The sequence below is a fragment of the Thamnophis elegans genome, chromosome 9 (genome assembly GCF_009769535.1).
Source record: "Thamnophis elegans isolate rThaEle1 chromosome 9, rThaEle1.pri, whole genome shotgun sequence".
Lineage (NCBI taxonomy): Eukaryota > Metazoa > Chordata > Lepidosauria > Squamata > Colubridae > Thamnophis > Thamnophis elegans.
In genome coordinates, this window is record NC_045549.1 from 18,509,486 (window position 1) to 18,535,272 (window position 25,787).

The 25,787-nt window shown below is 38.3% G+C and overlaps 1 protein-coding gene across 3 annotated transcripts in view; it reads left to right on the forward strand.

Moving 5' to 3' along the window:
• Positions 1-25,787, forward strand: part of BMPR1B (bone morphogenetic protein receptor type 1B) — a 211,857-nt gene that overhangs the window by 133,793 nt on the left and 52,277 nt on the right. For all 3 annotated transcript variants that reach the window (XM_032224511.1, XM_032224510.1, XM_032224512.1), the window contains one exon: positions 297-494. In XM_032224511.1, the coding sequence (XP_032080402.1) occupies positions 422-494 (73 nt within the window). In that variant the 5' untranslated portion in view covers positions 297-421. The remainder of the gene's footprint in view (positions 1-296; positions 495-25,787) is intronic.

Here is a 25,787-nt window from a genome sequence, read left to right on the forward strand (position 1 = left end):
GAACACAAGTGTGAAATTGACAAGGGAGCTGAGATTCTTTCTCATTCGGTCTGAGTTTCTCTCTCTCTCTCTCTCTCTGTCCCCCCCCCCCCTCTCTCCTGATTTGCTGCAACTTCTAAGTTTACATGAATTCCCTGTGTGGGCAACAATCAGTCCATGCTCCTGTCTCAGGAATCCAGTCCTGCTTGGAATTCTGCTGCCCTTTTGTTGTCCTTCCTGCAAGGGTGATCAGTTGAGGACTATGTGGTGACAGAACCAGTTTGTAACAGGCTTGTCTTTCAACTTCTCTTCTTTAGGCTCCGCTGGCACAACGCATCTGAACTGCGGAGAGGCGGGAGCAGTGCGAGAGCTCTCTGCGAACTAAGCAAGGAGGGGGGAAAGAAGAGAACTACAAGCTGCTGCCGCTGTTGCTTCTGCTGCAATGAACTGGCTGGATGAACCGAATTGGCAACTTCATATTTCCTTCCTTGTGCTGCTCTCCATTCACACGAAGGGTAAGAAGATGAAATGCTGTGCAATGTATCTCTGAGAGGGTGCTGAACATCTTGCACTAAAAAGTGCAACTTAGGCAGAATCTCTGAGCTTCTTGGATTATTATTATTTTTTTAAAGAAAGATTTGTGTTCAAGGTTCCACAAGGTTTATAGCGTTGTGCCGGGAAAGGCTTAATTTAGAAATAGATGGATGTTATAACTTGCCAGGCCTCTCCTTTGTTTTTCTGCCTTTTAAAAACATTGCTGTGTGGTTCTTTGAATAATATTTCAAATTGAGTGATGCGGTGCTCCAGAGAGCCCTTTTAAAATCAGTAGCAAGTTCTGCTTAATGTTGCCGTTTCAAAAGAGCTATTGGAAAGAATTAAAGAGGCAGTATTAAGAGATTTGGGCTCTTAGCATTTTTAAGGTACAGCAGCTAATTAATGCAAGTGACACTTGAGGAACAGCAAACTTTTGAAAATGACTGAAAAGGAAGAAAGAAAATTTAATGACCTCTTCTGGGATCAAATGTTTGAAGTGCTTCAAAAATCTAGAAACAGATATAACAGAAGAAAGAAAACTGACTGATTTAAATAAATTATATTAGCAATTAGTACATTTCCATGAAGTCAGTTGTATGCACAGTTGTGGAAGTACTCTGGTCAAAAATAGAACCTTTCTATTAATTTGAACAATATTCAGCTAAACTTAACTGGGAGTTGAGATTAATTTTCAAAGCTTTATGTAACTTACAATGTAACTTTTGACCTATTGAAATCAATGAATTTGAACATATCCAGCTCTCAACAGTTGTCTGGTAGCAAACCAGTGTCTTAAATATATCACTTTGGATTATGAAGGCTTACCTTACATGCTCTTTGAGTATACATTGTCTGTATTTACACACAATCTTGAAATATGGTGACATAGTTCTTATATTTTACTTGTAGCATTATCTGGCTGGTATCCAGCACAGGGAGAAAGAATTTTGTATACTCACATAGATAAAACAATCCAAGGAATTGCTTATGGAAGACGAATCCAGTTTTCATAAATTAGTTCTTTTTGTCCATTCTTGGTCCTCTACCCCAGTGTTTCTTCATGGTTTTTTTTACCTGTGTCCCCCTTCTTACTTTCTTTTTCTCCTGTGTCCCCCCCCCCCCAATGTGTAGGCCCCATTCCGGTAAAAAAGATCAGCCTTTACACACTTTATGTAATGTATTACTTGAGTAATGCGAGCCTTGGGACAGTAACTGGTGTGCATTCTGGTTTCAACAAAGTGATATTTGCAATATAATACATTTTAATGTTTGGTGGTCCCCATGCCTTTACATGCTTTTCACTTGTGCCCCCCTTGAAATATTCTTATTTTCCCGCGTTATTGAGGAAGTTCAAGGATGACTTTTGAAGAATTAAAGACTTAAACAGATTTTGAATAGTTTATATTCCATTCCCAGATGGCATGCAGCTCTTCCCACCTTAAAATGCAGATTCTTAATGGTTTGGCTGATTCTCAAGGGAAATAGATCTGTACTGAGATACGAACATCTGTAAGGGTGTGGAGAGATTTATGCAGGAAACCTGCAGTGAACTGCTGAAAGACTAATACTGACAATGTTTCCATCCAAAGGAACTTAATATTGTTTTTTGATTAGAATATTAAAAATGGGAAACATGAGCAAAACTAAAACAAATATGAATACAGAATCTGAACTAAAAATGGGTTTTTTTTTTCTTTTTCTTTTCCTGAATCTGCGCATAAAGCATATATACAGACTTTACTTTCATCTCTACTTCAATTATTAATATTATCCAGGTATTTTACAGGGAAGTAAGGCTATGGAATTCATCATATCCATTATTCAGATTCTCCAGAGAGCAGACCACTTCTACATTTCTTATATGGAAATAACTACCGTATTTATCGGCGTATAACACGCAGTTTTAAAACTAAAATTGCAAGCTTAAACCCTGCCTGCGTGTTATACGCCGATACTGCGTGTTATACGCCGGGTCCACTGTTCCCTCTAAGGTGCGCGGCCGCGCACATGGCAAGAAACCCCCGCGCAGAGGTTTCTAACTCCCGCGCAGAGGTTTCTTTCAAAGCAAACGTGGGGAAGTCCTTTGCAGGCAGCTAGAACTGGCTGCCTGCAAAGGACCTCCCCAAACTTGTTTCAGCGGCAGCTCTCAGCCTGGCGGCAGCGTCACACAGACTGTGGAAGGAGGGGGAGGAGGAGGGAACCAAAGAGAGCTTTTACCGAGTCTGCGCCCCACAGCCAGGACCGTCCTGGCGCCTCCAGCCGCGTTTCTTCCTGCAAAGCCCTTCGGGCAACCCGAGAGTTCCGCTTGACGCCAGAAGGGCTTTGCAGGAAGAAACGCGGCGTTTCTTCCTGCAAAGCCCTTCTGGCGCCAAAAGGAACTCTCGGGTTGCCCGAAGGGCTTTGCGGGGAAGAAACGCGGCTTGAGGCGCAAGGACGGTCCTGGCTGTGGGGCGCAGACTCGGTAAAAGCCTCTCTTTGGTTCCCTCCTCCTCCCCCCCCTCCTCCTCCTCCTCCTCCTCCTCCTCCTTTCTGGAGCCCCTTCCTCAAAGATTTGGTACCAAAGCAATGGCGGTGAGGAAGTTGTGTCTTTTGGATTTTGCACTGTTGTCTTTTCAATGGTTCTCAGACTGGTTGAACCTTTAGCAGCTGGGGTGATATTCTTTACTGTTAAGGTTACAATTGGATGTGTTGGACAAATCTTAAAAGATGAAACTTTTATTAAAACGTTTGACTTAACTAAAAACGTCTTCCTTTTTCTTCTTCTTCTTAAATATGATTTATTTATTTATTTTTACTTCAGAAGTTTGATGACCGTTGTACAAACTAATCCAACCTAAATGTAGAGGAGGAGAAGAAGGGGGGGGGGATTTAAAAAGAGCAGAGGAAAAAGAAAAGAAAGCATGAAGAAAACATAAAGAAAGGGATGGGAGGGAGGGAAGGAAGGAAGGCACTTTATGTTGAGGAGTTAATGTTATAATTCATGTTCTAATGTTATAAATTTTAATCCAACATTAAGTTCCGAGCTTCCAAGTCATTTATTTTTAATGAAAAAAATTTTTACTCAAATTTTTGTGTTAAAATGGGGGATGCGTGTTATACGCCGGTGCGTGTTATACGCCGATAAATACGGTATTTCTGGTTTAAAATAAAAGCAGGAAGATTGTTCTCTTTCAATGTTTAGTCAAATGATATTTTATGCCATGTAGAAACATGCCACTTGGTACTTACAAAGCCCAAATTATTATTTTCAGAAAAAATCTTACTTAGAAAAATTTACTTATTTGTATATATCATCCTAGAACAGGAGATGGTTTTGCATCTCAAAATGTATATGGATTTTCCTTGAAATCAGATAGAGTGGAAATGGAGATGGACTATCTGTTGATGTTTGTCCTTCATAGGATTTTCCCAACTGAAATGGATATCTCTGAGCTTATGTTGGGTCTCATTAGAGAAAATATGTATCATTGTAACTTTTCTGTAACAAATCAAGTAATAATTTGGTTGAGTTTTAATTATATTGGGAAAATATAGGAGGAGGGAAGAGCTTAATAGATTATAATCCAGTTATGATTTAGCCATCTTCCTGAACCTACAACGTTGGGAGATCTATTCATATATCTCAAGCATCTCAGTAGTTTAGCAAAAAAAGCCATTGTAGAATGAAGAATTTTCTTTCTAAAGGTTCTGTTTCTTTTATTTATAAGTGAAGAATAAGGAAACCATCCATGTATATTGCAGGTAGTTAAAATAAGATGTACCAAAGATATGGTAGCTCAGTTTCAGTTTATGTCATCATGAGAATAGCAAAAGCAATAGCAGTTAGACTTATATACCGCTTCATAGGGCTTTCAGCCCTCTCTAAGCGGTTTACAGAGTCAGCATATCGCCCCCACAGTCTGGGTCCTCATTTCACCCACCTCGGAAGGATGGAAGGCTGAGTCAACCTTGAGCCGGTGAGATTAGAACCGCTGAACTGCAGATAACAGTCAGCTGTAGTGGCCTTCAGTACTGCACCCTAACCACTGCGCCACCTCGGCTCTAGAATTTGCCTTACTCAAAAGTTGCTTTGTTTTTTTTTTAATTCCCCTATCATTTTCAGTAGAAATTCAAAGAAAAAGCTTTGAAAATTCTTGAATCATTTAGAACACTAATCAAAATAACAGTTCTAAATTTGGAAATGAGCTTAACGAATACAGAACAATGGGGTTGTGCCCCATTATAGCGGATGTAGACATAATTTGTAGAAATTATTTATTTGCATCCTATATGTATTATTTTTACAAATAACAAAAAGTGGCAAACTTATCCAACATACTTTCCTTTTATTTTCCTCACAATAAAAACCCTGCAAGGTGGGATTGCTCTGAAAGGGAATGACTGGCCGAAAGTCACCCCGCTGGTTTTCATGGCTAGACTAGAATTCATGATCTGCTTTCTAGCCAGGCGCCGTAACCACTAGACAAAATTGTCTCTCAGTTAGGCACACAGCTATTTTTCAAGCACTCATTAATTCACAAAAATAATGTGTGACGAGGAATTGACAAGTAGATACAAGTTAGTGTCCTTAGGCAAAAAAAAAACCTAAGTTTCAGATTATGAAGTCAGAATTGATTTTAAAAACTTGGAAAAGACTCTGAGAATATAACAGTCAGCTTGTGGATAAGCCATTTAGTTCAGTTGGGCTGTTGAAAACATAGTCATATAACTTAACCAGTTTCTTCCCCCTCTCTTTGAACTCAAGTTGAAGAAGTGTTAAGAGACAGGTTACTGCTTCAATACTTTTTAAGCTACGTGCAAACTAACTTCTGAAGTGAATTTCAGAGGGGGTGATTAGTAGCACTCTCTTTTGGATTTGTTTTGTTGTTCACAGTTGCTGTACTTTATCTCACTTTTTCCTGTTTACCCAGATGCTTTTCTACAAAGCAAAGGCAGTTTGGTTTGATGCTAGTAAAGGGGTTTATACAACACATCTATTTTAGCTATCTTTAAAATCACTCCAAAATAGGTCACACAACTAAAAGTACAGATGGTAATTATTTTTAAATATTTACTCATAAAGAAAACCTGTACACCCTGTAAAATTAAATTAGTACATATTGTAAGGTAGGAAAAAACAAACTTAAATTAATTAAGATTGTTGATATAAGAGTCAAAATGGATTTGGCAAGTGACTGAGGTGTTTTTTCTATTCCTTATGGGGACTTTAAAATCTCTAAAATATTGGGTTCTTCTCCCATTCAATTTTAGAAGGCATCTGTTATCATACCGTATAAGCCTGATTTAACCCTTTACCAAGGGAAGCTGCTAATCTCTGTTTAGGAGCAACCATAAGTTATTCTGAATATCTGCATGACAAGAGTTAGACGTATACAATGATTCTAAAACACTCTCTCTGTTCATCTGTTACATACAATTACATAAATTAATTCATCTTCTTAAATAACTATTCAAGCAAAATATGACTCTTAATTTTGTCCAAGTTAAACTCAGTGGACAAAGAGGAAAATAAAAATTGCCCTGATTTGGATTATGAAAATCCTATTCTCGGCTGTGTTTTGGGATGGGGGGATCAGTTAAAACAATCCAATGTCTTATACCTGCTCCTTCCTTAAATTTACTATTCCTAAATAATTCTAAGAAGGACACAGTAGCTCAATGGCTAAGATGCTGAGCTTGTCGATCAGAAAGGTTGGCAGTTTGTTGGTTTGAATTCCTAGCACCACATAATGGAGTGAGCTCCCATTACTTGTCCCTAGCTTCTGCCAACCTAGCAGTTCAAAAGCATGTAAAAATACAAGTAGAAAAATAAGAATCACCTTTGGTGAGAAGGTAACAGCGTTCCGTGCCCCTTCAGCATTTAGTCATGTCTGCCACATGATGATGGAGACGTCTTTGGATAGTGCTGGCTCTTCGGCTTTGAAACGGAGATGAACACCGCCCCTTAGAGTCGGGAATGACTAGCACATATGTGCAAGGGGAACCTTTACCTTTACCTAAGTAATTATATTTGGAAATGTAAAAAAATAATTTTGCAAACTAAACACATACTTTTTATTTAATAACTTGAAAGATAGTTCCCTATATTGTGATTGTCCAAATTCATTGGAATTGCTAGTGTAAAATTTTGGGAGGTGTAACTCAAATATTACCAAGACTACTAAATTTGGGAAGGTGATCTGAAACTCTGGGCTAAATAGATATATATCATGAGAAAAAAAATCAGGGTAGAACAATATTCAGAGTTCCATGAATTATGCTTTAAGGAATTCAGAATATAGTATTTGGTATATTAAATTAAAATGTCCCCTTTTTACACCCAAATCGGGAATCCCTTGTTTTATAGTAGTTAACAAACTGGGATAGTAAAAATATGTCACTTGGGTTTACTAATTAATCTGACTTATTATCCTAGTATGAACCCAGAGTTCCCTTATTTATCCACAAGGAATCCTTCGTTAATACAAATTGAACTAATAATCCTTGGCAAAATTCATTTAGCAAAAAACAGGAGAATCTAAAGAGGAATGTTTTGTTTTACTACTCATTGTGGCCCAGTTACTCATGATACTGTAAGTTTCAAACAGTAGCCAAAATCATGCTAATAATTTGTTGCATTATGGCACATTCTTTAATAGCACATCATTTCAGCATAAAATGATCCTAGATATCAAATTGCAAATGTAGTGAAAATCTCATTAGTTGACAGGTTATCCTGAAAGGGGCATTTTGAATATTTAGAAATGGTAAATTATCTTGGAAAGATAATGGGTATGGTCTATTAATTTAAAAACTAATCCCCCAAAGTATAATATGAAATTTATTCCATAGCACTTCTGGTTTTATTCTCAACTATACATTCAGTAAATATAGTATTTTAATGCTCAGCATAGGCGGTGTGATGGCTCACCGGTTAAGAAGCTGGGCTTGTTGGCTGGAAAGCTGGCAGTTCAGGTTTGAGACCCGAGTGCCACAGGACAGGGTGAACTCCTGCCAACCTAGCAGTTTGAAAGCATGCAATTTTGAGTAGATAAATAGGTACCACTTTGGTGGGACGGTAACAATACTCCGTGACATCATGCTGGTCACATGACTGCAGAAATGTCTTTGCACAGCACTGGGTCAGTGGCTTTAAAATGGAGATGAGCATCACTCCCTATCGTTGGCAATGACTAGCAGAGTAAAATTTTCAGGAACTCCTTCACCTCCTCCTTCTGATAAATCTTCCCAAATGTATCTATCATCCCTTGGAGAAATTCCCAAAAACTTGTTATTGTTTTACATTGCCTTTCCCTTTTTGCTGTGAAAAGGATGTAATATTCCAAGACAACTTCCTAATTAGGGTGTGCTTTTATACATTTTGCCATAGGTCAGAGCTATTAATATTTTATAATAATTATGGGTTTTTCTTACAGCATGCTGCCCATAACTGGATAGTATACAAAAATAAAGGTAACAGGTCCCTAAATGCAAATCTATAATCTAATATTCCAGGCTCCCTCATTTTAACTGTCTGGCAACGTTTAACAAAGTTTATTACTATATTTTTATAATCACTTCTAAAGGATTGTATTAAGTGGATACTTTAAACTGATTTATTTAGAGTTAAATGGAAGCTGGTCTCTCATTATATTATCTAAAAAGCTTATCTTCCTTTCTCGGTTGTGGTGTTCCGCAACACTCCAATAAATAAGTTGTTTTGTGTAAGATTGATGTCATGTTGGTGTATTACTTGAAAAGAATGTAAATTATCCTAAAACCGCAAACATTTGACTTTCTCGGGGCAGAGGAAACTAACACTTTAGTCGGTCCTTCCAGTCTTTGGCAGAGGCTGCATATCCTGTAGAGAAAATATTTAGAAAGTTAAAGCTGTGATATGTTTTGCATATCTCAACTCAAGGAGACAATAATCTGAGGCGTTCTAAGGTCAGCGGAACAGGATTTAATCAGTAGCGCTCGAAGGGCAAGATTCAAGGTAGCGTAACTACAGTGAGATATCTCTCCACTCATTCTTTTTCCCTGAACTTTGTTTTTCCAAGCTGTACTTTTAGGTGATATGTAGATTCCCGAGAGAGCACATCATTGGGGAGGAAAGAAATCAGTATCTTGTGTACTATCCTTTTTTTCTTTTTTGCTCACCTGTAAATCTTAGCCAGCTTTTATCCTCAAATCACTCTTCTACATTGGTTAAAATGGCTATTACTTGCAGGTGTTTCTCGTGGCCAGTCTCTCTTGGTGTGATGTAGCTCAGTTCTGAAAAAGTACGGTATGAAATACAGTACCATGTTTCCCCGAAAATATGACCTATCCTGAAAGTAAGTCCTAGCTTGATTTTTTATACCTGTGCCCAATATAAGCCCTCCTCTCCCCCCAAATAAGCCCTAATTAAGACTCCACACACTCCAGGCTGCACGGGTAAAAATTAATCTAAGGTGGGGATGGGGCAGTGAAGCTGCCATACTGCCATGTATCCCCTAAAATAAGTCCTCCCCAGATAAAAAGGCCCATTGGGCTTTTGTGTGCGTGCGCTAAAATAAGCCCTCCCCGAAAATATTGCAACATAGCAGCAGTCATGATCTACAGTCGCCACCTCTTGCACCTCAAAAATAATAAGACTTCCCCGAAAATAAGGCCAAGTGCTTATTTCAGGGGTCAAAAGAAAAGTAAGACCTTGTCTTATTTTGGGGGAAACACGGTACTTACCTTGGGACAGTTGCACCACGCCTCGCACATCCTGACACCTGCCTTGCTGGCCCATTTTTTATGCAGCTGGCAAGGCTTCCCTGAAGGGCTTGTTCCAGAACTCTGTTATCGGCTACAGAGGCCTTCAGGAAAGTCTTGTAGGCCTTGCTGGCCACATAATTTCCTGAAGGCCTCTGACAGTGAAAAGGAGGCTGGGAGCGACACATGCAAATGAGGTGAATCAGTGGACAACATTCCCCCCCCTCCAAAATAAGACGTGGTACATTTTTTGGTGATAATTTTTTTTAAGATACGGTGTTATTTTAGGGGAAACATGGGTAGTCCTGGATTTATGACCCACTTGGGCCTGCAATTTCGATTGCTAAATGTTATCATTAAGCAAGTTGTCATTGACTCAATTTTACAACCATTTTTACTACAGTTGTTAAGCAAATCAGATGGTCATTAAGCAAACACAGCTTTTCCCATTGCTTGTTAGATGTTAGTTGGACAGTTGCAATTTGCAATTGTGTCACTGCAGGATTCTGCAGTCATTGTAAATGTGACTCACTTGCCAAGCACCTAAATCACTATTGTGTGACCACAGGGGGGTGGTGCAGTGGTCATAAGTTTGAGAACAGGTTGTAAGTTGCATTTTTTAGAGCCATTGTAAATTTAAACGATTCGTAAATTAATGGTCGCAAATCAAGGATTACCTATAATATCATTTTAGTTCATTTGGCGAATGTATTTGAGAATGTTAGAAGAATAGAATGTTCCAGTCCTTGATTCTTATCAAATTGATTACTTCTTTTAAATTAAAAACAAACAAGCAATGCACATTGCAGAGAACAAGAACATTGTTAATCTGTTTAAAAAATTAAATTGTCCTTTGTACTGCTGAAGTTTGGGGAACCCAGAGGGAAGCTGAAATATAACTGTAGCTTTGAGGCATTTATGTAGCCCAGACATGTTGAACACATGGCCCATGGGCCAGATATGGGCCACGGTAGGTACAGAGTTGTCCCGTGGGGCCATCCTAGAGATGGCAAGTGACTGGCCCATGCGGCCCCAGCCTATCCTGGCCACACCCACCAAGTTGGCCATGACAACTCACCGTGGCCAACATGCTGCAGGACAATTCGCCACAGCCAGTTTGCCACAGGACAGTTCATTTCAGGACAAGAGTTACACTAATATTAAAGAAATAGTAGAATAGAGTAATTAAAGAAAGGATGCAAAAGGAGGGACAACGAAAAGTGAATGGCAGAAATTAAAATGTTTTTTACATTTATTTTAAATAATTAAATAGAATTATTAAATTGTTCTGCAGTGAGTTGTCCCATGGCGAGTTAGTCTTGGCAAGTTGTCCTGCAGCGAGTTGGCCATGGTGAGTTGGCCATGGCAGGTCAGCCAGGCAGAGTTAGCTGCAGTGAGTTTGGCTGTGGCAATTTGTCCTATTCCGACAGGGTTGGGCCAGGGGTGGGATTCAGACGGTCCGGACCAGTTCAGGCGAACCGGTAGTTCCAGTGAGCATTTGGCCCTGCCTACCCGCCCCTGTACTTTCCTGTCCTATATTTCCCTGTTTTTAGCTCAGCTGATTCACGTGGCACAGCAGATTGCCATGCATCATCTGTTTTACTCACAAGCACTGACATAGAAGGTAAGTTATGAAGCTTAAAAAGCTTATTTTTTTGAATGCTGTGCACACGGACTCACCGAACTGTTTATTAAACAGGTTGCATCCCACCACTGGTTGGGGCCATCTGAATCTGGAACGGTAGGGAAATGAGGTTCCACAGGGCAGGTCCAGTGACAGACAAAACACAACTCCTAGATCTCATTAGATGACACAGTTTAAGAGATGGGTGCTGGAACATCTCTGGTGTGATGAGCAGAGACAATCGAAGATGGGTAGTCCCAGAAGTAACATGTTGCATGCTGGGTTTTATAGTTAACGACAAACACTTTGAATTATACCTGAAGGCCTATTGGAAGCTAGCCCTCAAAATTGCCCATTCTGCTACATTTTGGATCAGTTATAGCTTCAGTGCTCTTCAAGAAGATGTGTTTATTTTCTTGGGAGGTAGGAGTAAAATTGCTTTGGCAGTTAGGTTTTCAAACTGTTTGATAAAATTCTATAATGCATAAACTTTGAGCATCAGGCCAGATTTTGAACAAAAATGAATATCGGCGCAAAAGGTAACCCATTATAACTCAGTACATTTGAATGCAGAAGAAGCAGCTTCCCCTTTCTGTGCAAGTTTAAATTCACTCTTCCTGCGTAATGACTTTTTCTGTGTATCTCCTTCTTCTGCCTCATTTAGCCTACCCAAACCATATATTGCACAAACCTCTAATATTTTTGCCAAGCCAACTGGGATTTGTTTATTTAGGTTTACTCTGAGCCAATGTCTGTTTCTTGCTAGTAAAACTGCTGTCATTTGTTTTTGGGGTGACTTTGCAATACTTCTGTAAAGCAAAGCAAAACACATAGTCAAACTGAGATGTAGCTGGAAATTCCTATAATTTGGCATAATCCAACCTGAATTCTAACTTCATGTTTTATGGCCAATAATGTTTTGGTTATTTATCTGATGACTAGCATGAGCTTTGAAAATGGTGTTTTACAGAATGCCATTTGTGATGTGCATCAGAGGTGGTATTCAGCAGATTCTGACCAGTTCTGGAAAACTGGTAGCGGAAATTTTGAGTAGTTCGGACAACTGGTAAATACCACCTCTGACTGGCCCCGCCCCCATCTATTCCAGCTGATTGGGAGAAATGGGGTTATTTTGCAGTTACCTTCCCCTCGAGTGACAGCTTAAATTCCCTTTTCCACAAAGACTTAAGATACTTACCACCTACAGCTTGGGCAAACCTGGAGCTACTCAGCTTCTATTTCATTCTTTGATTCTTGAAATTGTCTAAGCATTTATTACTTCACAAATTGTGTACTTTATGATCTTTCTCAGACAACACTGAAGCTACAGCCCAGCTTTCACAGCCTAGGATGAATCAAGAAACATCTATAGGAGTATAACATTTTTGTTCATTGATGATAATTATTACATTGATAATTTCTTCAGAAGTAGCTGTGGAAGTTATTTGGGAGAAAATAGATTGACCTGAATCTGAACAACTCAACCTTTACAATTATTTTAACCATAACTTCATTAGTAGCAGGATGTTACATTGTTTTGCAACATGAATAACTTCAAATGCAACAATGTAAGTGGAAAATAATACATGTATAAAAAGTTCTTTTTTTCTTTTGTTACTTTGTTTAATTCGTTTGTTCAACTTTTTCCATTTTATAATAATGTTAAAATAGGTAGTTTACATGCATAGCTTCCCTCCTAATTTGTAAAACTCCAGGAAGCATTTTCTTCCTCTTTGTTATTAGTTTCTTTCTGCCTATCAGATATTATTTAAGCTGAATTCTAATATCGCAATATTACTTCTACCCATTTAATAACATAAGTATAATTAGTTCCATTTTTCTATGAGAATTATACACTTGTGCACATTGACACACTGTTTTAAAATGAAATCTTTTGCCCTAGAGCTTGTAAATTTCCTTTCCAGCTCTGTGCTTTAACTTCTAGTGGCTGCATATGTCTTAGCTGCAGCTTTTGAATGAATATGCACTTTGGCTTTGTGGTTGAGCTTTTAAGTCCCCTGTTCGATAAGTGGAGGGCTTTAAAGAGCTAATTAAAGATGTGGTACAGTTGCTATATAACATTTTGTCTTTACAAGGCTATTAGTGAAAATGACAAGATTTACCTTTCACTCCTAGTACCTTGGACAGAAGGGTGAGCGTACTGAAAAACAGTCACTGTGGTTTTGAATGTTTTGCTAAAGTGGTGCAGCAGAAAAGGGGGAAAAAAATGAAGGGCAAAATACTCACTGCAGTTGTCTTACTAATTGGTCAACAAACAATTTGCATCCTCGATACTTTTTGGGTGTATCCTACAGATTTTTGGCTGCTATTTCTTATTTCTAAAGATTCCTATAGCAGTGATGTGGAGGCCCTTGTCGGGGTTGCGCTCCGGAAAAGCTGAACTTCCGGGTTCTAGCGAGCATGCACACCTGACAATCAGCTGGCTGGTGTGCATGCACACACCGGTTTTTGGCACTGCGGGACACACAAATGACAGCTAATAATCACGCGCGCATGCACGCCAGAAACCCAGAAGACAAACAGCTGTGCTTGCTGGGTGACATGGCTTTGTGTGCCACTTTGGTTCGCCGTCATGGTCTTATAGGATATAGTCATTCTGAAATTTTTGGGGGGTTGAGTTTGAAGGGATCTATCATAATCACCAAAAGTTTTTTAGGAAGCAAAACTCTTGGGGGAAAAAATCTTTTTGTATTGTTGTACATGAGATATCTTCTTACACTTTCGGTCAACAGCTGAGTCCTATATAGGACTGCTTCAATTTTTAATATGTGCATTAAGTCCGCACAGTCTTTTTTTTTTTTTTTTTGGTTTGAACTGCTTGGGTCCACATTAAAGAAAGATGATTTCATTTCATTCAGTTAAATATCATTGCAGTTAAAAAAGAGTCACCACAAATTTATTAGGCCCAAAACAGGGCATGGGGATTGTGGTGTCACATGTGCATGCATGGGGGATGTGGGGCATTGTTCGCGCATTGCATTATGGGCATGGGCATATGTGCACTACTTTTGGCACGCAACAACAAAAAGTTTAGCCACCACTGTCCTAGGTCTTTGACAGGGTATGGGTAATCTTTTAGATCATTTCCACCCAGCTTGTATTTGATGTTCTGATTTTTATTGCCAATGAGCATTTGTTAGCAGACATTTGAAGTTGCCAATTGTTTGACCATTCAGATACATAACCTTGTTCATTTTGTAGAGTAGTATAATTGCCTGGGGTGTTAAATAGTTTTACATCGTCGGCAAAGAAGACGCAGCTGCTTATAATATGATCACAAAGGTCATTTATGTAAACATCATTTGTGTATTATGATATAATATCTGAGCCTTCCAATTACACACCTGTTATCCCACAAAGTTTTAGAAATTAAACCAAAAGCATTGCATGGCTGTATATAAGCATTTGGTCAAAAATGGTAGGTAGCTTAAAAATCTGACATTTTGTGCATTACTAATTACTGTGACTTCATTTTTTTAAAAAAGAATTTTAACACTTTACAGTTTAATGACTGCTTTTGAAGAATCAAAAGGTAATTTGTAGAGGTATAACAGAGATTAGGCACATGACATTTTAGGATTCAGTTTGCCAGTTTTACCTGGTGCTTTTGATAGGAATAATCTTCCTGTAAACAGGTGTTGAGAAGGACATACCGTATTTTCACAACTATAAGCCGCACTGAAAATCCTAAAATTTGATCCAAAACCGGCAGTGCGGCTTATAACCCGGTGCGCTTTATATGTGGAAAAAGATCTCCCAGCTGCTTTCGGGGCTTCCTGGAGCACCAAGAACCTTCGCGCTTTCTCCACACTCTCCTTGGCTCCTCACAACTGCAATAGACGTCCAGAAGTGGCAGGGGCTATCGAGCTGGAAATCCAATCCCCATTAGCCCCAAAAGCCGCTTCTGGACATCTATTGCAGTCGCGAGGAGCGGAGGAGAGCGCGGAGGTTCTTGGCACTCCAGGAAGCCCCGAAAGCAGCTGGGGGAGGTGCGCGGTTTGGTTTCTCCTCCCTGGATGTCGCAGTAGCAGCCCCAAACTCACCGATCTCAGTGTTTTTTCGCATCGGGGTGTGCTGCAAGAGCATGCCCCGATGCGAAAAACACAGAGATCGGTGCGCTTGGGGCTGCTGCTGCGACATCCAGGGAGGAGAAACCAAACCGCGCGCCTTCCCCAGCTGCTTTAGGGGCTTCCTGGAGCGCCAAGAACCTTCGCGCTCTCCTCGCGACTGCAACAGATGTCCAGAAGCGTCGGGAAACGTGCGGCTTATAACCCGGTGCGCTTTATATGTGGAAAAAGTTTGAAAAATTAACGTTAATTGATACTGCGGCTTATAATCCGGTGCGGCTTTTGGTCGTGAAAATACGGTACATGGAATGTATGATTGCTTATAAAACTGGCTGTGTTGAGAATATCATCTTTTACAAATCTACTTATAAAAGTTGTATATATGTTTATTAATCAGACCTCACTTAGCTTACCACTGTAATTATTTCAGTACAAATTCTTGGATTTAATACTAAAAAGATTTGCACTTATTCCATCCTTTAGTAAGACTTCAGGATTACTTCTTCCTATTTCTGTTTTTCATTCCTATGAAGAGGATTAGTAGAGCAGAAAGTTCTTAGGTGTACGTGCAGTATATATATATTACAATTGCTTGCTCTTATATATGCAACAGAAGTGGAAAATTCTTTTATTTCACCAGCATAAGAAAGTCAAAGTTAAGGAAATTGGGCTTAAAACTAGTTTGCTTAGTTTTAGAGTTTGCAGAATCTTTACCATCCCTTCTCTTTTGTTCTTCTTCTCCTCATTTCACTGTCCCATAATTTATTATATCTTTATAGTAATTTAAAATTATCCGTAACATGGACTTTTACACATTAGCAACTTGGGGTAGCAAGATCAAAATGTGTAAGTCAAGTTGAAAGTTCTTGAAAACATTTCCAAAACCACCAGCAGCAGCTTAGTGCCATGTTGAGATGAATTGTTTGCTTCAAAGATCAACTACATCCTTCCCAAATAATAATGCTGAATGCAGTTCCTCTTTGAAAATATGCAGAATTATTATTAAACTATGTTTGTTAGGATTATTGTTGCTGAAATTCTTTTTGACACAGACCATAGTAATATTCAAAGCATTTTAGAAATGCTTAAAATGCAAGCATTTGTTTCGTTTCACATCCCACATTAGGGGGAAAAATGAATATCTGGAAGTGGGAAAGTGCTGTTATAATGAGAGAGATGAATATAGAATATAATATACAATAGAATATTATGTATTGACCAAGTGTAAGTGGACACACAAGGAATTAGTTTCCTGTGCATAAGCTCTCAGTGTACATACAAACAATAAAATAATATAATAATAATATATCAATAGTAGAAGGTAATAGGAAAGATGAGAAGGATAATAGTAATAGCAATTTTTGAGATATCTTTTATTTGCTGTGCAATTTTTCTATATGTCTGATTTTCCCTTTTCATTCTTCCACTAGAATGCTCATGGAATTTAGAATTATGTGTAATTTGCCATACTTGGTATCCTTCTCCCCCATCATTTTTTAGTTTATAAACGTAATGGTTCCCCTTCCCCTATGTGCTGGTCGTTCCTGATTCTAGGGTGCAGTGCTCATTTCCACTTCAACGTCGAAGAGCCAGTGCTGTTCGAAGACATCTCCGTGGTCATGTGGCTGGCATGGCTAAATGCTAAAGGTGCATGGAATGCTGTTACCTTCCCACCAAAGGTGGCCTCTATTTTTCTACTTGCATTTTTACATGCTTTCGAACTGCTAGGTTGGCAGAAGCTGGGACAAGTAATGGGAGCTCACTAGGGATTCAAACCGCCAACAGGCCGACCTTTCTGATCAACAAGCTCAGCGTCTTAGCCACTGAGCCACTACTTTTTAGTTTATAGCTTGCTGTAATTAATGTCATTCGAATTCGGAGGGTTTTAGTCCCCGAATTCGGAGGATTTTAGCCTCACAATTCAGGAATACACAAGGCTAGAAAAAGATAGTTTGAAATATATCTTTATGGGTTTTTTTTCTTCCAGAATTCATGGAAATGATAGTAATGTGGTTCCATGTATCCTCCTTTTTCATTGCCGGTATGTTGGACATAAATCGACATAAATCTGTTATGATGAATTGCCTTGCAATGTGAGTTTTAGATAATAGGGTTATCATATGATGAGTACAACCATTAACTGCTAATATATATACAATATAATTCTATAATTATATTGATTTCTTAAATATATAGAAATATATTTTCCTATCCATTGGTCTACTGGGAATGGTTTGTTAATGGTCATCACATTTTGTCCTATTATTATTGATGGGCAGATCATATACAAAGACTGCGTGATTCTGTCAGATTTAATGCTCTCCTTATGTTCAGTGGTCCATTCTGTTTGACCACGTATTTGCAGTCGTCATGATAATGAATTTGCATCTCGATTCTGATGTAATCAGAAAGCACTTAAGTACATTTTAGTTTCATTTAAGCCTGTCTGTGGCCTAAAGCAAAACTTATCCCCGTAGCTGTTTATAATCACAATATTGTGGTGTCATGTTTCTCCTCATCAGCGTAGAGAGATAGAGGAAGTCACCTGCTGCAGATGCATTTTTCCCCTATGGGTAAAATAGTTTATCTTAAATCAAGAGCCCCTAGCTTCATTTTGACATGACAGCTTTCTGGGAGTGGATGCAGCTTATTACTGTGTATTATCTATCCCTAGAGTAGGATTGGTTTATGCTTGCAAGGGATGTGCAATTTATCATTCTGAGGCCATGGTTTTGGTATCCAAGGTGAGTTATTGTTAAGTTTGTGTGTTGATCACACACAGCAGCTCAGCATTTATCTTATAAAAAGCCATGGTCTCAAATATTTCATAATTGTACCATTTGCAGAATGGCAGGCAGCCAACAAAGCTCTGAATAGTTGCTTCTATCCATCCCCTTGTCTGTCTAACAATGTGTGCTGGGTTTTGTCTTGTGGACATTACACAGTCCTGTGTCAAGGAAACCTACTTTATATTTAGACCTGCAATAAATTACCTTTGGAAAAGGACCAAGACGTTCAGTTATATTTCTATGCATGCAGGCTAAATATTGCGCTTTTTTTTGGATATGAAGTTTTCTCTTATTTTCACCTGTTTGGTACTGAGTCTTTAAAAGAAAATTTAAACAAAGCTTATGTTAAAAGGGGACGTGGTGGCTCAGTGGCTAAGATGCTGAGCTTGTCGATCAGAAAGGTCGGCGGTTCGGCAGTTCAAATCTCTAGCATTGTGTAACAGTGTGAGCTCCTGTGACTTGTCCCAGCTTCTGCCAATCTAGCAGTTCAAAAGCATGTAAAAATTCAAGTAGAAAAATAGGGCCCACCTTTGGTGGGAAGGTAACAGCGTTCTGTGCTCCTTCGGCATTTAGTCATGCCAGTCACATGACCATGGAGACTCTTTGGACAGCGCTGGCTCTTCAGCTTTGAAACAGAGATAAGCACCGCCCCCTAGAGTTGGGAACAACTAGCACATATGTGAGAGGGGAACCTTTACCTTTATGTTAAATAATTTTAGTTAGAATGACTTCTATTTCATGCATTTATATTTTTCCCTTCAACTTTGCTTTGTGTTATTATAATAAAATAAAAAATTGGGGTGAGGGATGGGCTATGGGATGAAGAGATATCTCTATGTAATGTCATAAATGTAGTTAATACTTAGAAGTATTAAGTTGGTTTGTACTTGTAATGGAGACTGGAAGTTGTATTTTTTTTTCTTTTTTCTATATCTTTTATTCTTTTAAAAAAAACATTTCCTTATTCCTTAGTTTATATTTTCTTATACTATTATTATTATTAAAAACTTTCATTAAAATGATCTTTAAAAAAAATCCTTACACAAGTTTTCCTTGTTACAGTTGTGAATGAGTATTCTGAGTTTAGAATCTGAGTCGGGGAGGGGAAATTAGGCTTTTGGGCACAGGGTCTTGTCTGAATCAGTTCTCTGTGTTATGATAAACCACTTACAGTTCTCTATTTAGCTAAGAGATTAGAGTTTGGAACAACTATTTGAATTTCTAGGAAGAAAAAAAAATACAGGCATTGCTTGACTTACAACAGTTCATTTAACAACCATCCAAAGTTACAATGCATTGAAAAATGTGACTTATGACTATTTTTCAGTTACAGCCTTTGCAACATCCCCATGATCATATGATAAAAATTAAGATGCTTGGCAACTGTTTCATATTTATGACCGTTGCTGTGTCCCATGTGATCACCTTTTGCAACTTTCTGGCAAGCAAAGTAAGTGGGGAAGCCGGATTCATTGAACAACCAGGTTATTCATTTATTAGCTGAAGGGATTCACTTAAAAACTGTGGCAAGAAGGCTCATAAAATAGGACAAAATTCACTTAGCAAATGTCTCACTTAACAACAAACATTTTGAGCTCAGTTGTGGTCGTAAGTCAAGGACTACTTGTATGCAATAAATAAACCAAAAACATTTTTAAAAATCCATTTCAGACAAAATTTTAATTGTTAAATGCTGGTAGTTCTTACTTTACTAAAATAGCAATTTGCTGCTGCACAGAAAATGCATTTATTCAATTTTTTTTGCTGTCCTGATCATAGCTCACCTGGTATAGTTCAGGTGTATGCTTAAACATATTCACTGCATCTTAAATCTCGGAACTTATTACAATTCTATAGTAGGTGATTTCCTTAGGAAGCTTTTTTTTTTTTTGAGTCAAAGAAGAGATATAGCATTATTTTTCCCAGAAGCACAGAGGCAGTGATCAGTGTGCTTTAGCGATCCCAGCAGCCTTGAACGGGTCTCAAATGGAATGTTTGGAGGCTGGAAACACGAAGCGCAGATCCCAAAAATGCAATATCTGCAGCCAGGAATAAGACACTCAGAGGCTGAAGGGTGGGGGTGGGGGTGGGGGGTTACATTCAGAGTAAAAGATGCACCCAAATTTTCAGGCTCTTTTTGTGGGGGAGGCGTCTTATACTCCAAAAAATACGGTAATAGCTTCTAGCTATCTTCCTTGAGAGAATAGGGAGCTGATAAACTAAATTTTAGCTCTTGCAAGAATATAGAAACACAAACTGTTCTACTGTTTGCTCTGACAGTGGTAAGTAAAATGTATCTGAGTGACCCTTAATGAAATTAAATTGCACAAGTTCTTATCTTGCCTGTGACTCACTGGGATCAGGATATGGATAGTAGAGTAGAGGATCTACTGGCTTTGCCAGCCAAATTAACAACATCCATCTTCTGAAGTACTGCTTGGAGCACAAGCAACGCCGACATATTTGGCCATGCTAATAATTGTGTTACAAATTTGTGCACTAAATCTAAATGCATTAAAATGGTAAAGGGGTCCATTGTTAAACAGATCTGCAATTTTCTATTAGGTAGTTTATCAACATAAATATAAGCTTAATTCGACAGCAATTGTGGCAAGCAATGTTTTACAAAGAGTCAGAATCCATAGAAAAACAAAAAATAACCGAAGTAGGGTTGTTTGTATATAATTCTGTTTGTGCTTGTATATGTTCAGAGGTGGGTTGCTCCTGATTTAGCCTGGATCGGGTGAACTGGTAGTAGCAGAGGCGGGAGGCTCTGCTCACCTGCAGGCGCTGAAGTGTTGCATGCGTGAACGTGCCCAAACCAGTAGTAAAAAATTGGCAACCCATCACTGATGTGCTTGTGCACATGTGTCGGTAAGGGTAAGGAAGGATGTGTTTCCTCTATGATAGAAAAACCATTTAGGCATATAAAAATCCAAATAAACCCAAGTAAATGGCCTCCAACATCTTCCGTATCATCACCAGAGAATGTTGGCTGGAATTTTTAGCGCAATGGTCATAAATATTTGATATACTGTAATACTGTGTTTCTCAAGTATATAAATAACTACTAATGGATATCTGGAACTTAATATCTGGAATATTAAAATGTTGTTACTACACCATAGAAAGAACTATATCCATATTTAGTGTCAGGCTTGGAAGCCATCTTTGTATTGGGCCTCAAGCCTGCCACATATTCTACTGTGGGAAATTGGGAGAGGGGATTGAATGGAACATGGGAGATATGTAGCCATAACAACATTCCTTCTCAAAGAGTCAAGGTCATTTTGTCCCTGTTCCTTCGTGACACTGGTACAGTCCTTCAATTGGGTGGGGAAAACCTGGAAGCTTTCAGATTTGGGTTTTCCCAGAGGTGTCAACATGGCTTCTTTAATAAATTTGAATTTTGAGGAATCTCTAGCCTCGGATTCTTATTTGATAGAGGATGCTATTTGGAACCCTGACACTTAGATTACTTACCACTGCTAATTTGCTGAAAGTGAAGTTAATGGCATAGCATTTGTTTATGTGGTGCTTGTTCTAATGCTATCATGTACAATATATTTGTACATAAACTGTTATGGTAATAAACTTGGTTGCTTGTACTTATGGGTCAATCATTTATACTTCTTTTTGACTATATATGTATACATGCAAAGTCCCTACAAGTTTTAAAACACTTTGTGAAGATAAAAGAATAAATATCATGTATCATTTAATTCACATCTGCCATGAATATTATTTGGAATTGTCTTCCCTCCACCCAACTAATCACTTTGTAATAATGCCAGATCCTTTAATTACAGCCCATCTTTCTTTCCCTTTAACTCTTAGCCTTTACCCATGTGCATAGTACAATAATAGCATTTAACAAGTAAAATCACTCATATATATTTATTAAAGAGGAAACTATTTTCCTGGTGCACATGATTAATCACATTGACAGCCAATAAATGCAATTTCATGCAAATCCAGTTACTCTGTGCCGACCATAAGAATAATGATGTTTGTTTAATTAAAAGAGCAAAAATCTAATAATTGTATGAGAGTAGATAAGTGGTTGTGCTCAGGAGCTTTCCAGAGCTATTTTGTGAGCTTAAAAAAAATAGTGTGACCCTCTAAAAACTGATTTTATAACGTCATCAGTGAAAAAAAATATCTAGAGATCAGGGAAAAAATATCTAGATATTATTGATCTTACAGCTGCTGTCCTTTTAACCACATTAGCCTACGCCTCTTCCATTCTTTGGTTATTTTCCTTTTTTCAAAGAAAGGCAGCAAATGAAAGAAGTCTGAAGAGCTTCCAGACATGTGTAGAGTAGACAATTATTCATGACATTCCCAAAACATTTGGCAGGATTAAAGTCTACTAGACTTAGGAGTTTCAGAAAGTACCTCTTTAGGGTTTAGAGATACATTTTTGTATCAAGATCTTGTAAAATGTTTCCCTTGAGAATGTTTTGATGACAGACATATTTCAACACCTTATCAGCTTTTATAACTGGAGACAACACTCATAAACTAAATAGTGTTCTGAATTAGGCCACACTGTCAGCCATGATGGGTATAATATATGCTTCTATGAACCATCGCATGTACAGCTGTCTTAGTGCCCCTTGGAAATTCAAATTTTGGTCGTGAAAATAAACTTTACCTTTTCCAATATTATTATTTGGAGAGGAACTATGTATAAACCCAGTTATGTCTTCCAGCCTGATCATTTTCAGGTTCTCATATAATGATGATAGACGTTTATTTTTCTGGAAATAGTAGATTGGCCAATAGACTATGTCTGTGATGGCTAATCTATGGCATGTGTGCCACAGGCGGCATGCAGATCTCTCTCTGTGGGCATGCGCATGTATCTGCAGCTCAGCTCTACTGCAGATACATGCGCATCTCCTGCTGGCCAGCTGGTTTTGGGTTTTCTGTTGCGTATGCGCAAACTTGTGCCCTTTCGTAGGGGTGGGCTGCGTGGGGGGAGGTCATGGGTGGTGGCAGGGGTTGCATGCTTGGGGGTGCATGTGCAGGAGGTGTGGCATGGGGGGGATTGCACGCACATTGCATTATGGGTGCATGCATGAGCTTTCAGCACCGGCAAGAAAAAAGTTAGCCATCACGGTACTATGTTACAGACGATACCGTATATAGATGAGTCTGAAGGATTCCATTAAAGCTTTTTAGGTGATCACATTAGGGAAAGGGGTGTATAGCATCTGATTTATTACAAACCTGAAGTTCAGGATATTCCATCAAGTGATGTAGTAATTAAAAATTGGTTGGGCAAAGTAAGATCAGAATATTAAGACTTTCTCCCTTTCTGCTTGGGTCTCAGACAGAAAACATATGTTTTCCAGCGGTGCATATGTTTTTTCAAAATTTTCTGCCTTTTGTCTCGAATGCCATTTGCTTTAAAATGAGTGGTTATAGAAATTGAATAAAAATAAAGGTCACTAATGGAAGAACTATTTGCGTATGGGAGAAAAAAGAAGGATGCATATTAAATTCGCAATCTACTTTGGTGGCAGTTATCTTAAATGGGCACAATTCCTGCAAAAGTTATTCCTGGTTAAGCCTGCATTGTTTTAAGTGGAGGGCACAGTGAAATCTTGAGCTTTCTGTATTTGGTATATTTACTGTGTATGTTCTTGAGAGGTGGGGAACACCTAATCCCAATAGTATTTATCTCAGGAGTTTTTTCTCCCTCTGACAGTATAAATCAAACAGAGATACTCTTTGGTTAAAAACATTCAGCTTCCTTTCCTGAGTGTTTCTTCTGTGGGAGTGTTAGAAATATTTGAAATATAAGCAAAACAAAGTGCAGGAAGGTTTTTGGAATCTAGTCAGAAAAAGAAATTTACAGCAAGAGCTTCTGTAGTTTACTTCTCTTCAGAATGCTGGATTGAACTGTGGCACCAGAAGCTGGGAAGAATGAAGCATGCTTCAATAACAACAAGAATAAGGATAAGAATAACAATCCCTTAGCTTTTGGGGATGATACACTTGCTTTCATAAAAGAGTTTTATTTATTTGCAAAGCCATCTGCAAATATTCTGCTTTCTGTTCAGTTGGTTTTGAGTGTAACCAGTTTATTTTGTTTTCTGTCGCTACTTACTTTTGCTTTTATTTATGAGTCTCCAAAATGCCACCTTACTGGGAGCATGTTATTATAACAACATTACAAACTAATCAGATAACTGTGTTTGTTCTGTTTATGGGCCACAAAAGACATTTTGGGTTTGAAAAACAAAGGGAGACAGTTTTTTTTCTAAGCAAAATTTTTGGGGATGGGTGGGGTTTGATACAAACATGTTTCACGCATGGAACATGCAAAGAGCATTTTTTCTGCTCACTTCACTTTCTTTAACTTCGGAAAAGTGGACAAAATTTGTCTTCTATGTTGAATTTCAGTTTTCAGCTCTCAGAATTCCTATCAGGTATGACCAATTTTTAATATTAAGGCTTTAGAGTTGGACGTCCAAATATTTCCATGATATTATGCAATTTTGCTAGAGAGGGAACCTTCACAAGTTACAAAGGAACAGAAGAAGTTGCCTTCTATTGATGCAGATCACTTACTCTCAAACTAAATATTGTTGTTACTGGTTGTGTTTTTTCAAAGATGCCAAGCAGGATTTGGGGGGCTTTCCCTGGAGATGTTAGGATTGAATCCAGGACCTTCTTCATGTATGCATGCAAAAGAAAGAAAATTTAAAGGAAAGAGAAAGATCATCCTTCTGCACTGAGCCAAGGTTTCCTTCATCGCTAACCAGGGTGGATTTGATTTCAATCAAGCGATTTAAATCAGGATTTAAATCATGATTTAAAGCACTAGTAAAAAGGCTTGACTTAAATCAAGTCAATTTAACTCGTAATTTTTAAAGAGCAGCTGTCATCTCTGTCTTGCAGGGACACCTTCTCTGACTCTCACCAAACAGTCCCAATTTTGCAGAATTTACAGCCTCAGGCTACATAACTAAGTTTCATTTCATGCTGAATAAACTAAATTATTAATATTCCTTAACTAGAAAATTATCTTTAGATAGATTTTTATTCCAAAAGCATTTTATTAAAATACATTTAATAAAAAATAATAAAAAAGATTGGATCTAAATTAAAAATATGATTTACATTTTTAAAAATCTGATTTTTTTTATTTTAAAAAATCATTGATTTTTATCCACTTTGTCTTTAAATAACATCTCCTTGGTACTCACAGAATAAGAGATAATGAAGTCAGAAATAGTGGGGGCTTCAGGTTTTTTTCTCTATTCAGGTAGCATTTGTTTATAGATTCCTTTGTTTAACAACTGCTCAAAATTATTACAGTATTAAAAAATAAAAATCCTTATGGCCAATGCATGCATTTGCAACCATCGGTGTTTACTGTGGTCACATGATCACTATTTTAATGTTATGCAACTGGCAAGCGGAGTTAATAGAGTCGGTGGAAATAAAAACACAAGTCACACACACATCATATTTCACTTAATAACCAAAAGGGAAGTGAGGTTATAAGTCTGTTCCAGGGGTGGGTTCCTGCCAGTTTTAACCTCTCCTATAGAAGAGGTTCCACAAATCTACATGCCGTTTAGAACCAGTTCCAGATCCCTCCCCCCCGCCCGTCAGCACATCATCAAGATGAAAAGTGAGAGGAGGAATTCTGGGAGTTGAAGTCCACAAGTCTTAAAGCTGTCAAGTTTGAACACCCCTGGGGGTTTTTTCCTAAAGGGTTATGGGTGCAAGGATCATGTAACTTGACAGCTTTAAGACTTGCACACTTCAATGCCAGAGTTCCTGAGCAACATGACTGGAGGAGGAATTCTGGGAGTTGAAGTCCACAAGTCTTAAAGCTGTCAAGTTTGAACATCCCTGGTTTTTTTTTAAGGGTTAGGGCTACAAGGGTCTTGTAACTTGACAGCTTTAAGACTTGCGTGCTTCAAATGCCAGAGTCTCTGAGCCAACATTTTGGTTGCTAAGCAAGAGCATTGTTAAGTGAATTTCACCACATTTTACAAGTTGGCCATGCCCACCCAGTCACATGGCTGG